General features: G+C 38.1%; 1 protein-coding gene across 3 annotated transcripts in view; it reads left to right on the plus strand.

Annotated features, from left to right (window-relative positions):
- The window catches only part of NRK (Nik related kinase), a 257,667-nt gene that overhangs the window by 99,196 nt on the left and 141,087 nt on the right, over window positions 1-17,384 (plus strand). For all 3 annotated transcript variants that reach the window (XM_056809266.1, XM_056809265.1, XM_056809267.1), the window contains exons 3-4: window positions 1,340-1,396; window positions 14,898-15,023. In XM_056809266.1, coding sequence (XP_056665244.1) covers window positions 1,340-1,396; window positions 14,898-15,023 — 183 coding nt within the window. The remainder of the gene's footprint in view (window positions 1-1,339; window positions 1,397-14,897; window positions 15,024-17,384) is intronic.

Below are 17,384 nucleotides of genomic sequence, written 5' to 3' on the forward strand. Positions count from 1 at the left end.
GTCTTCAAGTCCAAGCACCTCACAGGTTACTGAGATCTGACCTCTAGCTATCCTCCCTATGATGAGAAATCATTTATCATTTGCAAATGCTTTGTGTGTGTTGTCATAATCAATAGGAACATAATATGTACAATAATCACAGAATGTTAATGAAATGATTTGTTAAAAATTAATGTATGACTTATCCAATTATCTGCACTGAACATATATGTTGAATAATGTAGCTGTGTGCCAAGAAAATATGTAACCATTGAAGGTTATAAAAATAAACACAACTCTGGGCCAGACAGAGCGGTTCCTTGTGATGCCTAACCCCAGGCTGACACTCTTTACTGTCTTCCCATCATTCATTAGTGCCTTTGCTGTCACACCTAGTCTAAGACTCTCAAAGCTATGGCCAGGGCAGCTCCTAGAGACCATGGCTGTTATCCATTTGTGAATTTCTTCTGTATGTTTTTAAGTGTTTCATTGGTGCTTTTCTTTCATTTCTATCACGATTCACTAACTCGCCTTGTCCAAAGAGAAGCTCACCCTTAACAAATAAGTTAAACAAAGTAAATCCATAAATTGTGTCTAAAAATGTAAGTCTCATCCTGTACCTCTATGCCTTTGCTGTCTGGAAATCGTGGACATATTTAATTTTCAGTCTTCTGAAATTGGTCATTAAATTGAGAAGACTTATGCAGTCTTTTAGATTTATTTATCTTTACAATCCTGTAGTCATTCTGTAAGTTGTTCTCTTGGTTTTGTCTATTTCACTTTGCATTACTTCATCCAATTCTCCACAAAATCTATGAACTTGTAATATTTGTCATTGCATATGGTACAAAAGTTTTCCATTACATTCATACACTACAGTTTGTTCAGTTGTTCCCCAGCTAATGGGCACTCACTTTATTTTTGGTTCATTGTCACCATAAAAGTGCTAATATGGCTATTCTTGAACATGTGGATTCTTTCCCTCTTAACTTTTGTGATCTGTGACAAGTAATGATATTGCTTGATCAAATTCCCCAATTTTCCAACTGTAACTGTCTTCTCTTCATTCATGTAGATGAGTAGGCAGGGAAAACACACAAACACATACACTACAAATCATGGGGAAAGGTCCTGATTTCCCCTGTCTGCTCATCCACATCCCTGGTCTTTCATTTAGAGAAGAGCCAGCTATATCTGAGAAAGCTTTGAGTTCACCCTTCTATATTCCAATCTTATGATGTCCACGAATCCACCCTAGTATTTGACCTGATTCTTGACTTTGCTTTGGTTCCTGATGATTTATTTGCCCAGCTGTGTGACTCCAGTTTGGATTTACGTTGTTTTGTTTTGTTTTTGGTAGGGTCGCCATGTGAAGACTGGTCAGTTAGCAGCTGTCAAAGTCATGAGTGTTACAGAGGTGAGTATGACTTTCTTTTGTACCACCTGGGTGGGCTGAGTTCTTGCTGTGTGCCACAAAGTAATGGAGGTGGTACAGAGCCTTGGAGAGAGAAGGTTTGGGCCTGAATCTTGATTTTGCTGGTTAAGAGCAAGGCACTTCCCCTCTCTGATCTTCAGTTACTTCCTCTGTAAAATCAGTTTTGCATAAAATTTGGTGAAACCATTTATTTAAGGTCACAGAATTTAAAAACCAATAGTTTGCCTGGATTTTTTTCATTTTTAACTTAATATATTGAAGTTTTATAGGTATAACTTAAAAATAGACTTCAAAGTTTTATATACCCAGAAGATACACAGTTATCCTTCTTTATCCTTTCCCCCAAAGTATAAGGGAGTCAAATTTTTCCTAGTTAAAATATATGTGTGTGTGCATACTTAATAACTTATAACATATATACTTAAAATAACATGTATATACTTAAAGTATATGTATATACTGTTTCAAATAAGAATTATGTTGCAATTAGGAACAGCCAGGAATGAATGATAATATAGGAATGTGTGCTTTTCCACATAAAAGCAAAAATCTTTTGTGAGTTTTCATAAATGGGAATGGAAAAGAAAGCAGAGCACAAATCTACTGCAGTAAAATATTTTGCATGGCTGGGAATTGATGAGATTATTGTTTCAGGACTTGGGACAATAGCATGTCTTTTAACTACATGGTTATTAATTGCTCTGAGATCTTGCACAAAGTGATACACAACTTTGCCATTGGCATCCAACTTAGAATTCTTAATGGGCAATATTGGGGTATTGTACTCTGATCTACACAGCTTCTGTTGTATGAGGGATTCAATTATTGGTGTTATTCCCTCAATGGCCTCTCTACTTAATGTGTACTGTGGGATAAATAGGGGTGGACCTTCCTTAGTAACAATTTTAACAGTGGATTTTAACAGCCCCACATCTGTTGAACTATTTGCCCATAAAGCCTCAGGAATATCTACAGGAATTTCATAAATAAGGTTCTCTTCCTTCTCTGTATATAAGCTGTCTAAAAATAACACTGGAAATAGGTCTAATGACTCCTCTGGTAATTCTAGAGATATCTCACAGTTGGGGTACACACAATTGTTGCCCTCAATTTACATAAAAGTTCCCTCCCCACAAGATTCACTGGGGAGTTGGGCATTAATAGGAATGAGTGTTCCACACTCAGGGGACCTAGGGATACCATAAGTGGTGGTAGGTTTTTTACCTCAAAGGGTATACCTGATATTCCCACAACATGCATTGACCCCATAGTATCACTTTCTCCATCTGGTGATTCTTTTAGCACAGACTTAGTTGCCTCAGTATCAAGCATACTTGATTACACCCAACTTTTAGGGTAATATGAGGTTCAGTACTATTTCTTGGGGAGTGTGCTGGAATCACTGGTGTTAATACTTCAGGATCAGGAGAGCTTTATATTTCTCCCTGTCCTTAAGTCTCTACATTACTTATTTCATTTTCTTCATTTTCCAAAGTCTTAGTTTATATATATTCATTTGCAACAAATTCAGTTACACTCCCCTTAGGAAACCTTCATAATGAAGATTGCAACCCTGTGCTCCCTTCTGAGAATCATATTTTTGGGTACTGCCACTAGCCACTTGGGAGTATTTTGGTCTTGCACTGTTCTTTATATAGGTTTGCATTGTCTCCATATCTGAAGCCTTGGCAGTCCCTTGATAGTATCTATCATTGTATGCACTGGTATAGCTAGGTCTCTTGTTTTTATTCCCATATCCATAATCATTGTCAAAACCATATCCTCTAAAACCATTATCTCTGAATCTATTGTAATTCCTGCCAGGGTTTCCTCTGAAATTATTTTCTCCATTTTGTCTGTAATTATTATAGTATCTACCATTTTGCCTAAATATTTGTCCCCATGATTGACAATCACACATTAAATGGCTGGTCTCCCCGGAGATATAACATCCTGGGGCTTGGTTGTTAAACCCTCTTTGTAGATAATAGACCTGTCTTGGTGGTCTATATTCCCTTAGTACTGCAATTGTTTTTTCTTGTTTATCTGACTTATTTTATTTTAGTTTGAGATATTTAATTTCCCTTCTTAAATCTTTAATTATTTAATTTCTCCCTTCTTGTTTGTCTTTGTCAGCTTGGTACACATAAGAAGCTACTCTCCTCAATCATCCAGTTCTATTTGATCCCAGTCTGGACATTGACTTCTAAAATAATTACATACTTTAGGGCAAGTGTTTCTAACAAATTGCCTCCTTAATTGCCTTATGTCCCTTTCCTTACATATGTCCAATACAATCCAAAGTTCCCTCCAGGCCTATCAATCTATCTAGGAAAATAGAGAAAAAGTGGTATTCTTTACACAACTTCTTGCTTCACTCTCTCGAATTATGTCCATGTCCACTTTGGGAACAGTCTTTTCACTGTTTGGATTACTGCCTGTCTTGCCCTGATCAATTGTTAATATCCATAATCCAAATTAATATTCCAATTTGGCTTAGATAAAGGCCAATTAGGGATACTATCATTTTCATTGGTCTCAGCAATGATTTTCTGTTTTTCCCATTTTGTTAGCAATTCATCTAAAAGAATATCAAAATCATTGTAATCAGGATTAAAATGTTTAATTATTTTTTGGAACTTCTTTTTAACTGCTCTTGGTTCCTCCTCAAAATATGGAGTTTCTTTTTAAAAACTATCTATATCACTTTGGGTAAAGCCCTTGTGCCATTTAACATTGACTAATTCATGGTCAGGAATCATCATTGGAATCTCTCTCAAAGGGAAAAAAGTGCCCACACTCTTCTCTAGTTCTGCCATTTCTTTCTCTAATTTAGTTGTGCCCTCTTATTTATCAGTACCATTTTCTCTGTCTCATATTTTTGTATTATAAACTCCAGGTAATTCACTTTTAAGATAAATTCATTAAGTCTTATTTGTTGTAGTTTCAATTCTTTAAATTGGTTGAAGATATAGGAGAGTACCATCTTCACCAGTAACAATAATAGTATTACACCCACTACTAATGGTATATAGCTCAAAAAAAATCCAATAATGTAATGGTAAGCAGTCCCATCATGCAGTTAGGTAATGCTATTCCCTTAACATAAGAAGGAATAGTCAAGTAAAAAATTTGGGTATAACTCCCAGGTACATGGTGTTTATTGAAGCAGGCTTCTAGGTTGTGGCTCTGACTTAGCTGGCTCTTTAATGACCTCTAGGATGACAGTGAAGGAAAAAATTACCTTTTTAAAAGTTCTGACTGTATCTGTTATAGATACTATTATCAATTCTTTAGGTCTCTGTTTAGCTTGCCAAGAATATTGCAAAAAGGAATGCTGTTGCAATTAGGAACAGCCAGGAATGATAATATAGGAATGTTAAGGGGGGAAATTAGATATAGTATCTTTTACTGCTTGTAATAGATCGGGCAGGTGCCTAATAGTTTGTGTCTACTGAAGCTCCATGTAACTGTTATGGCCTATGCAAGGATAACTGCTAGAGACAGATATAAAAAAAACCCCAACAACCTCTAATAATATTAGAAAAGGTTTGAGGAAAGATAAGTAAAGTTAAACAAAGGTGTGAGGATTAGGATTAATTCCCTAATCTAAAAAGGGATCTAAAGTTTTACCAACTTCCCTCTAATTTGAGAGAACTTGCTTCTTGCTTGGGTTCCCCCCCCCCCAGCCTTATCACTCCTTAATCTATACTAATTCCCAGGGTTTATTCTAAATAAATTATCCTAAATTATAATCCTCTTAGTTATAATAAATAAGTTTATTGTCTCCTTGGATCTCTTTCAGATTTAAATCAGTTCTGTTATTCATTCTCTCTGCCCATTGCCAGCCCTTCCGGGCTTAGCTAGGCTTTTTGGCCTAAACAGGCCACAAAATGGCTTCACCCTCTCAGCAGCCACACAAAGGAAAATCAGCCTCTCTATTTCTCTTTTCTGCTGATTTACCCCCACAAACTTATTCCAGAAACTCTAACCTGTTCTCCTTCACCTGCCACTGAGTTTCCTCAGTGTTCCAGGGAACAGAACACCAGCCTCCTCATAGGGAAAAAATAACCTCCAGGAGTCCATTGGCAGTTATAAAACCCCAAATGACTTAGGCTATCCAGAATTCCAATAGTCACCCTTCCCAAGATTCTGTATGGCCTTAAAGAAACCTTACCCACTATTCTTTACCCTGTCCTTAGCTGCTAAGATCCCAATTACTCCAAATGGTCCTCATTAGCTCTACAGTTTAATTAATCCTAATAATACAGTTATATGTATGTATAAGTGTATATATATATATGTACAGACATATATATACATATATATATATATATACTTAATGACATAACAAGACGTTAAAAATATCATCATCATAATAAACATATAAAATGAGACAGTTTTTTTCTTTCAAACCCTAAGGCTTTAATAATAAATTAAATGTTGTAGTTTTTTAAAATTAAAATTTCATAGACAAATGATGCAAATGACTTTAAGTTCTCTGCCTGGTCTACTTCTAATTGATTATCTGCTCTCAGAAATAGTAAATGGACAATTTCCCACAGCCATGCTGCCCAGCCCTGGTTTCCTCTAGTCTCTTTCCTCTCTTCTGCCTCCAGTCAGGGCCTACTGTCTCCTCAGTCCTGTTGGAGCTGCTGACAGGTGAGAGAGTAGGGCAGTTGAATTGGCAGTGCTATCCCTGCTGACATGAATAAAATGGTGTCATAGTTCATGATGTGATGTCTCAGATGTTGCCAGGCACTGAGATCTTGACCCATCTGTGATCCAGAGTGGTGTGAGTAACTTTGCCTCCCAAAGATATTATGAACATGAATATTGCAAAGGTCAAATTGGCCTTCATGGACCCTGAAGGAAAATTCTCAACTAATCTATCTGTTAAAATATGCATATTTTTCCAAACTGTTGTTAATTGAATCAAGTAGTCTTTTTCCAATTTGTTCAGGGGGTAATTATGAGTTAGTGTTAGAAAAATGGGTGCTTTTCATTTAGCCACTGGGTAGTTTTTCAGTTCTCTTCCAGTGGAGGGGACTTTTTGTTACCTATTTCACTTTTTCCATTAATTACCTGTGTGACCTTGGGCAAATCACTTGAGCTCTCTTAGCCCCAGTTACTGAAGATGCTAAAAGAAAAACTCTACCCTTTTGATCCTTTTAAAAAAAAGTTATTAAAGAAAAACAATTGGAGTTTCCCCTGGCTGAAATTCACTAATTCTCTAAACTTTGAATCAAGTTTGAATCAAGTTCAATTCAAAGTCCCTCCTAGGCATGGGATTGGTCCTTATATAGACCAATCCTGTGCCCGGGAGTAGGGGTGTGTGGCCCCTCCCTAGCATAGGATTGGTCCAATTCAAGACCAATCCCACGCCAGGAAGTAGGGGGGTGTGGTCCCTCTTCCAGTATGGGGTTGGCCCATTCAAGACCAATTCCACACCAGGAAGTAGTAGGGAGGGATCCCTGAGGCACATTGGGGGATGCAGTACCTCTGGCCACAACACTTTAAAACCCACATTACCTTATATGTAAAATGAAAGGATTAAACCAAATGTCCTCTAAGCATCAATATAGAACTGGAAGCAAAGTCAGAGGCCATCTTGTCCTATCCTTTTTTTTTTTTGTAGAAATCGGGTCATTGGGTCCTGGAGGAGGGAAGAGGATGGCCAAATTTATGCAGATAGCAATGGGCAGAAGTAGGATTTGAACCTAGGTTTCTGACTCCAGATCCATATTTCAATAGCCAATAGTTAATAAACATTTATTAAATTCCTATCCTATACTATGTGCTGTACTAAGCACTGGGGATACAAATACCTTGTCCCTCCCCCCCAAAATCATTACTCCCAAAGAACTTTCCATTTAATAGGGAAAGACAATACACAAAAGGAATCTGAAAATGGAGGGTGGGGCAGAAAAATACTCAACCAAGGTAGAGAAGTCCAAGAAGTTTCAGCGTCCTGTAGTCTGGTGAGAGATGAGATGTTTTGAGCTCAACCCCTTCCTTAAATGAAGCCTTTGAAGTTCATGGCCCCACCCTCTAATCAGAGGACCAAATCTGGGTGAAATAGTAAGGCTGATGGGATCTTGCATGATGATACGATCTTCCCAGTGGTAGAGAAGTCAGTCCCAGAGGAGGGTGTCCATCTGAGAAATGAGTCCATCCCAATTGTGGCATTTAGGGATTCTTAGTGATTGCAAATGAAAACCAAGTCACTTAGGTTTGTAGCTTCACAGTCATACACAAATCAGTACTCTCCCTCACTTCCCAGATGCAAATCAGTTACCAAGATCTCTCACACATGACCTCTTCTCTACACTTATACATACAGCCATCACTGCAGTCGAGCCCCTTATCCGCTGTAGCCTGATCTATCACAAAAGCCTCCTAAGTGGTTTCTCTGTATCCTCTCTCTTCACTTTGATCCATCTTCCACACTGCCAAAAGCACAAGTTATTCCCCTGCTCCAGAAATTTCATGATTTCTGTTACCTCTGGGATCCCAAAATCTACCTTTGGGATCAAAAACAAATGCCTTTATTTGGCCCTAAAAATCCTTCACAGTCTCAGTCCAGGCTCTCTCCCCAAGCTGATGGCACATTATTCCTCTTCATTCTGTCTGTGTTCCAAATGACTCCTATACATGACCTTCAATTTCTTTACTATACCAGGAGTATCAAATGCAAATAGAAAATGGTGCAACTAACCTGAATGTAAGGGTCCATGCAGGTGACATATTGATTGACTTATTTTGAAAATATCATGTTATATTTTATTGTATTTTTATTTATTTTGTTAAATATTTCCCATTTACATTTAAATCTGGTCTGAGCTGCACTTGGGAATGTTGTCCATTTATTTGACATTGCTTGCCCTATACCTCTGAATTTAGTGTCCCCTGAGCTCAAAATTCACTCCTTTCTCTCCTCTGTCTCTTACAACCCCTGGCTGCCTTCACAGCTAAGATTAGGTGTCACCTCCTATAGGAAGCTTTTCTAGATTACCTTTTTCCACCCCCAAATGACTTCGTATTTCCTTTGTAGGTATTTCACAGTTTTTTATCTGTGTGGATATTGTTCTCCCCCACCCCAGCCTCCTCTCACCCCAGAGTGTAAGTTTATTGAGAACAAAGGACTATACTGTTCTTGTTTGTGTATCCCTAATCCCTAACATGATGCTTGACACACAGTAAGCACTTAACAAACTGAATCACTGAAAACACCATGGACTTGGAGGCAGTGCCTTAGAATGTGGGTTCAGATCCCAGCCCTGCTACTACTTATGAGCTATTTCACCTAGTTCTTTCTGTGCCTTATCCATAAAATGAAAAGATGGAACAAGAGGGCACCTACTTCCAGCTTGATGAAAGGCTGTTCTAGTTGCTTTACTATCTCCTGAGAGATGTTGAACTAGATTTCATGAAACCTTGGGAGCATTTAACCCATGGATGATTAGTGTCAGTTGTCTGTCTTGGAAGAGGGAAAAAAGTCACATTTTGCTAATATCAAACTGTGTTTTTCTAGTTAATAGAGCAGTTAAATCTCTTTCTATGAATTGGGTGCCAGGTTCCTGTATGTATAAGCATCTGGTCATTTTCATTAGGACTATTAGTTTAAATTGAGAATAATATTCTGCTCTCTAAATGAATGTTCTGTCCCAAACCCATGAATCATTTTCATCATTTCCCAGTAGGGACAGGGAAAATCTGGATGTCAGCTTAGATCATAAGATCTTTGCTCTATTAAAGGAAGTCGTATAGTGCGTGGATAGAGTACTACCCTTGGAGTTAGGAAGACTTGGGTTCAAATCCTACCTCAAACACTTACTAGCTGTGTGATCTCAGACAATTCACTTAAACTCTTTGGACCTTAGTTGCTCCATTTATAAAATGAGGGGCTTGGACTTGTTGATGTATGAGGGCACTTGCAGTTCTGAATCTATAATCCTATGAAATGACTTTTCAGTGTCCCATCCATTATGAGTTTACAGGCAGGAAAAAAATACCCAGGTGTTTCTTAGATCTCAAGTTCATTACTGGTCCAGGCAAAGAGAAGGGGAGCAGTTGTTTCAGGAGTGTAACCTGAGGAACCCCAGAAGACATTTCTTATGCTTTAAAGTAGAAGTAGAGAATGCAAGCCTCCACCTTCAAAGAGTTTCCACTCTGGTTGGGTAGGGACTTAGCATCTATCAGCTCCCTCATTTTACATTGGAGGAAACTGAGGCCCAGGGAAATGTGACTGGCCTAAAGTTGGTCACATATCATATCCTAGATCTAGAGCTAGAAGACACCCTGGAGGCCATCTAGTCCCTCATTTTACAGAGGGGGAAACTGAAACTCAAAGAGTGGAAGTTTACTTATAGGGTTCCAGGATCATAGGGATTTAGAGTGGGAAGGGCTCCAGAGGCCACAGGTACTAAGTATCAGAAGCAGCATTTGGACATGGGTCGACTGACTCCAGAGCCAGGGTTCATTCCATTATATAATGCTACTTTCCATGAAAAAAATGCAGGACCAAAGCAGGATGTGATCTTTATTCTCAGACTAGTACTAGGTAAGGAGAGAAGTCCATTTTACTTTGGTAAGCATGTGCTGGGTACTATGCTAAGCACTAGGAACACACCAACAAAAAGGAAACAGGTCTCTCTCATTTGATCGAATATATTTTTGTCAATTAGTTTTTTTGAGTCTTTCTCCTGCCCCTTATACCCACCCTATTCCTGCTCCCAAAGGCTTCTCAGACCATCATATACCAACACTTCTCCTAAGACAGTTTTGGTGCTGGGGTACAATGCGATAGCTGGGGTAGAGTAAGTGCCAAGTTTATTTACCCTTAAGTAAATCCTCAGGGGCATCTAGGTGGTGTAGTGGATAGAGTGCGAGGCCTGGAGTCAGTAAAACTTGAGTTCAAATGCAGCCTTAGACATGTACTAGCTGTGTAATCCTGTTTGCCTCAGTTTCTTCATCTGTAAAATTAGCTAGAGGAAGAAATGGTAAACCATTCTAGTATCTCTACCAAGAAAATGCCAAATGTAGTCACAGAGAGTCAGACATGACAGAATAACACCAAGTAAGTCCTCACTGTGGGCTGCTGCCTCCTCCTGATGGGATATTGGTTGTAGTTACAGCCCTTCCCATTCCCTCATTGTAACACTGCACTCTGGGGCACCATTTCCTGAGTTAGGCTCAGTGAATTCTCCTGTGACCACAACCAGAGAGAGAGAAAGGGGGGGGGAGGAAAAGAGGGGGAAAAGAGAAGGAGGGAGGGAAGGAAAAGGAGAGGAGGCGAGAGTTGGATATACTATCTATAGAGCTTACTTCCTTATCATATATTTTGTACTATAGTTATTTGGGTTCCCATTTAACAAAGCAATGGGCATTTGTGTGGTAACAAAAAAAAAGAAAAACAAACAAAACTGGAAACAAAATGGGTTCTCATTGAATGAGAAATGACTAGATAAATCATGATATATCTGTGAATTGGACCCTTCATTGAAGAAATGATGATTGTGAGAAATTCAGAGAAACATAGGATATAGTCTATGTCAACTGGTAGAGAACAAAGTAAGATGAACCAGGAGAACAGTATACACAATGTGATCACAATAATGTAGATGAAATCAGTACTTAAGGAAGTCAGACTCAGATTAATTGTGATGACAAGTAGGGAGGTAGAGAGGATGAAGAATATTGCATATGCTATTCATACACAGTCATTTCGTTGGTCTGTTTTTCCGAACTGTTTTTCTTTCTTACTTGGGAAGGATTAATGTATGATTGTGTGTGTGGACATTTAGAAATGACTGGATAAAAAACAAAAGGCATAAATACAATTTTAAGTATATATGCTTAAAAGAGAATTAAAATGAAATACAAAAGTCTAGTGGTCCAACAAGAAATATTTGAACCATCAAGAGACAATAAAATTGAAATAACATGTGAAATAATGAGCTAAGACAATTGACAAGGAATTCAGAATTAGATGAGACAATCTATGAATTGTTGGCCTTCTAGAAACTTGTGATTTGGAAAAAAAGGTTTTAAGTGCTTTATTTCAGGAAATCATAAGATGAAATTGACCATAAATATTGTAACTAGTTGACAAAATGCAGATTTAGAGAATCTTCAGGACTTCACCAAAGATAGACCATAGGATGAACGTAGCCAGAAATTTAGTCCCCAAGCTCCAGAATATCTAGGTCAAAGAGAAAATATTGTAAGCAGCCAGGAAAAGATAGCTCATCTACCAATGAACTCCAATCTGAATTGTCCAGGGAAAGAAATGAAAGAAACCAAGAAGCAATGAAAAATAGCTTTGCACTCCAGGACAATTTTTCCTGCAAAGTTAAGACTTAACCTTAAAGGGGAAAGGGGAGGGATTTTTTAGATAGAATTAATGACTTCTAAGCCTTCCTTTTAAAAATACAAAACAAAATTTTACGTTCTATCTTAGAATTGATACTAAGTATTGATTCCAAAGCAGAGGAATAGTAAGAGCTAGGCAATTGGGGTTAAGTGACTTGCCCATGGTCACACAGTTAGGAAGTGTCTATGGAGAGATTGGAACCCAAGACCTCCCATCTCCAGGCCTGACTCTTAATCCACTGAGCCACCAGTTGTCCCCTAAGCCTTCCTTTTGAGAAAATCAGACCTGAGCCCTGTGCTTGAAACAAAAATACAGCATACGGAAGAAACTTAAGAAAAATAATCTAGTCCTCATAACCTGAAACAAATACACTTGGCTTAATGTTTTAGTGTTTGCTTGTATAACAAAAGAGAACACAAGTCTACTGACCATTTGATATCTTGGTTCATCTAAGGGTTGACTGAATAAAGAGAAAATCCATGGGATTTGGTGTTCAAGAAAGACCTTAGAGGAGAGGGAGGAGAGGAACATTATTTCTTGAAATTGGGATGCCACCACTGAAGACAAAATCAAGAGGTAGAGTGGTGGGACACCTGGCATTTTGATATCCATACTCTTACTTGCACTGGACAAGGGAATTATAAAAAGGATTTCAGTACTAAAGGTAGAGTAAAATTAACAAGCTGATCTAGAGGAGTAGAAGAGTGATATCTGAATCTAAGGAAGGTGGCAGAGATGGCATTGTTTCTTATAAAACAAGCTATACACACAGATGGGTAAAAAGAAGGGAGGCAATAATCATTCTGGAGATGCCTAAGGATGATTTATTTTTTAGAGCTTATTTAATAGTATTTATCTGATGGAAGGAAGAAAATAAAGTTAATAATAATTGTGAATGGTAATGGTATGAACTCACTGATAAAATGTAAAAAGATTATAAAATGACTTAGAAAATAATACCCACACTACACGAGGATTATACTTTAAAACATGGTGATTCATGCAGAGTTAAGGTTGGAGTATAATATATTAAACTTTTGCTGAATCCCAAAAAGCTAATGTTGCAATTATTATTTCATGATTCCATGTGACCTGCCTACTAGTGACAAGTCTCTCCATACTAATCTAGGCTGCTTTTTGCCCTGTACATATAGTCTTTTGCTAGGAGAGTGCTGTAAGTATTTCCAGAGTGGTTAAACCTGCTAGAACTTACACCTTCAACAACCTAGTGTCACTTTCATATATCAATAACATACCTGAGTAGGTTTTATTGGAGAAAAAACTGTAGGAATAATAAGTAATTATTTTAAATGGAATAACAATGAGACCAATTTATGGGATGTAGCCAATATAATCCTTGAAATAAAATGTATATCTCTGAATACTTATTCTAACATAAAAGAAAGGAAGTTCAGAGTAATGAATCTCAGACTACATTATAAAGCAGTAAGCATCAAATGAGTTCATACCATTAACATTCACAGTTATTACTGGTTATTTTTTCCTTCATCAAATTCTATTATATTGGAATAGAAAAGAAGATCAATAAGGGAAAAATAGATAAGCAAGACCCAGAAACAATTAAAGCTCAGTACTTAATAAACCAAAGGAAAAAATTACTAGCAAAAGGAATCAACAAGAAATTTTCTAAAAATTGGAAAGCAGCTTGTCAGAATTTAGATTTAGTCTAACAGCTTACATTATGGTCTGAAATGAACTCAAAGTGGATATGCAGAGGAATATAAAAGGCCATGTCATTAAAAAAGTTAGAAGAAAATAAGATAAGATAAGATAAACTATTTTGTTTAAATAAAATTAAAAAGCTTTTTCATGAACAAAATCATTGTAACCAGAGTAACAGAAACTGTCATTTGTGAGGAGAGAAGGCAATGAGTTTTGTTTCAAGTGTCTGAAAAAGTCCAACACTCAACACATGTAGGGAATTGACGTGATTATAGAGGGTATCCCAAAAGCCTTAGTATAATTTTAATCTTTAATAACTTAGGGAGGTTGAGGAGTTGGATCTGATCTAAGGAAGGCAGCAGAGATAGTCAGAGCTAGGCTGAGTTGGCTGTAAAACAAACCTAAATTTATTCTACTTTTACTATTAGAATCTTTGTTACATGCTCAGTGCAAGTAAGATTGTGAGTCTTGAAATTCCATTTATCCCACCACTTCACCACTTGATTTCGTCTTTAGTGGTGGTATTCCAATTTCAAAAGCTTTAATAACTTATAAACTTAAAATTGCACTAAGGATTTTGAGGTATCCTATATAAAACCAAGAGCCATTGCTTAGCAGATAAATGGTCAAAAAATTTGAACTGTTTCTAGATGAAGAAATGCAAATGATTGGCAACATTATAAAAAAATTTACCAAATAGTTAATTATAAAGAAATGCAAATCAAAAGCCCTGAGCCTTTATCTTACACCCCAGAAACTGGCAATGATAAAAAAAATGAAACTAATCAGTGTTGGAGGGTTGTAGGAAGACAAATGCCTCAATACTTTGTTGATGAACCTGTGAATTGATGTAACCATTCTACAAAAGCCATATGGAATTGTGGGGGATGAATCACTAAACTGTTCATAAATTTCAAAGTGGGAATCCCATTTTGGGGTCTATATCCCAAGGAGGTAAATGTCAGAAAGGTCTATATAGAACAAGATATTTATCGCAGCACCCTTAGTGGTGCCATCCTTCCACCAGGAGAGATTAAGTGACTTGTCTGGGGCCAATCAGCAGAATTAGAATCTAGGTATCCTAATTTTCAGTAAGGGAGCTCTTTCTGTCCCCAGATAGGCATATTCCTTAAAGCTTTCAAAGATGGTTTTAACACCAATGAATAGGATTCCCATAGGATTAAGGACTGAATCTATGCCAACTCATGTCCCCTAAAACACCAAATAGAGCATGACTTACAAATTCTGCCTCCTGACACCTCTCTACTTTATTACTTTACAGGATAGGCAGTAATCATATAGAACTCATTGGCCCTCTAATGTGACCCAGTACAATTCTTAGGCTTTCTTTCTCCTTTGATTGCCAACAGCTAAGTGATCCGGAGTCTTTGACAATATAACCCAATATCTGTTATTGTTTCACAGGATGAAGAAGAGGAAATCAAAATGGAAATCAACATGCTTAAGAAATATTCCCATCATAGGAACATTGCTACCTATTATGGCGCCTTCATAAAGAAGAATCTTTCTGGCCATGACGATCAGCTCTGGGTACGTGTGGGAATATCCTAGTATAATATAATTGTGGGTCCACACCATATAGCATAGTGCCTTGCACACAGTAAGTACTTTGGAAATATTTCTTTAATTGAATTGTATTAAAAGAGTTCATATTACAGCACAGAGAGAAGCCAATAATACAAGGTTGCTATGACTTGAGAAGAATCTTGAATATTCCTTTAATAAGACCATTTATTTTAAGCACATATAATAACCACAATTAGTGATATCCAAGGTTTTACCAAGTAGATGTCCTAGTAGACTGACAACTAATGACTGATAAGTAATAACGATAGATCAAATAAAAAATAATAACTCAATAATGACTAACAAATAATGATGGGTAATTTGTGATTAAAACTTAGCTTGTATGCATGTGGGTGCTGCTAAAATATTCGAAATGTTTTTACTCTAAGTTTGGCATCTACGTCAACTCTGGCCTCAGCTATTTACTAGCTATGTAACCCTGAGTGAGGCTTCTAATCTTTGTTTTTCTCAGTTTCCTCACCTGTATAATAGGGATAATAATAGCACCTACCTCTCAGGGTTATAGTGAGGATCAATGGGATAATGATTATAAAGTGCTTAGCACAGTGCCCCACACACAGTAGGGTCACTAACTAACATTAGCTGTTATTATTATTAGTTAAACACCCTCCCACTCCCCCTGCTCCTCGCAATCTTGGTTATGCTGTTAACTAATTAGCAGAGCCTTTCCCCACATGATGATTAATAGCAAAACAACCCTTCTCTAATCGAGATAATCACAGATTCCAAATTAATTAATGAATAATGGGAATGAAGGTAAAACCTCATTTAAGCGGAATCTAATTAACCAGGGTCCTTAATCAACCACAATTTTTGCTGCCCTGAAGTAAAAGTGAAATTAGCAGCTCCCAAGAAAACAATCTAGGATCAGAGATTGATTGAAAAATGTATGCCCTACAAGGCATAGCCTGAGTTCAGTTAGCGTGTGGCCAATCTCATTCCTCTTTATGAGAATAATCCTTATGCTTCTCAATGGTGTTCTCTATGAAAATGGGAGAAAAGGAAAGGCTGGCTTTAGTAAATGAGTTTCTACAACAGTTGCCTAACTAACAATAAAATGAAAAAATTATAAAATGCATTTGTTGTTGGTCAGTTACCAAAAAAAACATCTGATTCACTAGAGACTTGAACGCAGGACCTCCTATCTCTAGGCCTGGCTCTACCCACTGAGCGATCCAGCTGCCCCCTCCATTCCATCTCTTGACTTTGTTCATTAATACCCATATCTGGGATAGACTTTGGAACACAGCCACCCGAGTGCCTGGCTGGCCTTTTGGATCCTGGCATTGATCTCATGGTCTAGGGACCCATCGTTGGCGATGGTGCTGCCCAGGTACTTGAAAGTGTTGACGTTAGAAAGCTGCGTGCCATCGATTGTAATGCACGGCTGGTTCATTGGCCTCCCTGGTGCAGGTTGGAACAGCACCTCTGTTTTGCTGAGGCTGATAGTCAGACCAAACAGTTTTGTTGAGGTAGAGAACATGTCCACAATGGTTTGAAGATGATTTTCTTGGTGGGCCATGAGAGCACAGTCATCTGCGAAGAGAGCTTCCAGGATGAGTCTCTCTGTTGTCTTTGTTTTTGCAGTCAGGCAGCGAAGGTCGAATAGTGAGCCATTCAGTTGGTATTTCATGTAGACGCCCAGGTCTAGATCCATCACAGCATGTCGTAATACTTGGGTGAAGGATAGGTTGAATAGTACCGGAGTGAGGACACAGCCTTGTTTCACGCCATTGGAGATGTTGAAGCGATCGGAAGTCTCTCCACCAGATAGGACTTCCCCTGTCATGTCAACATGAAAGAGCTGGATCAGTTTGACAAATTTTGCTGGGCAACCGAGCTTGCTAAGGATCACCCACAATGTGTCCCTGTTCACTGTGTCGAATGCCTTTGTCAGGTCTATGAAGACAATGTAGAGACTCAGGTTCTGCTCAAGGCATTTTTCCTGCATTTGCCTCACCGTGAAGACCATTGTCGATGGTGCTGTGATCTGGTCGGAAGCCACATTGTGATTCAGGCAGGTTCTGCTCTGAAACAGATGACAGGAGTCTGTTGAGTATAATATGGGCGAGGATCTTTCCAGCAGTGGAGAGTAGTGAGATGCCTCTGTAGTTGTCACAGGCTGCTCATGAGCCTTTGTTCTTGTATAGGGCTATGATAGAGGCATCTCTGAGTTCTGGGGGCATGTCTTCCTCTTCCCATATGCTGGTCAGCACTTTGTGGAATGCCTGAAGAGTCTTTCCATTTAAGGCCTTGTACACCTTGGTTGGAATCCTGTCTTTACCAGGTGCCTTGCCTGTACTC

This window comes from Monodelphis domestica, chromosome X, assembly GCF_027887165.1.
Source record: "Monodelphis domestica isolate mMonDom1 chromosome X, mMonDom1.pri, whole genome shotgun sequence".
Taxonomy (NCBI): Eukaryota; Metazoa; Chordata; class Mammalia; order Didelphimorphia; family Didelphidae; genus Monodelphis; species Monodelphis domestica.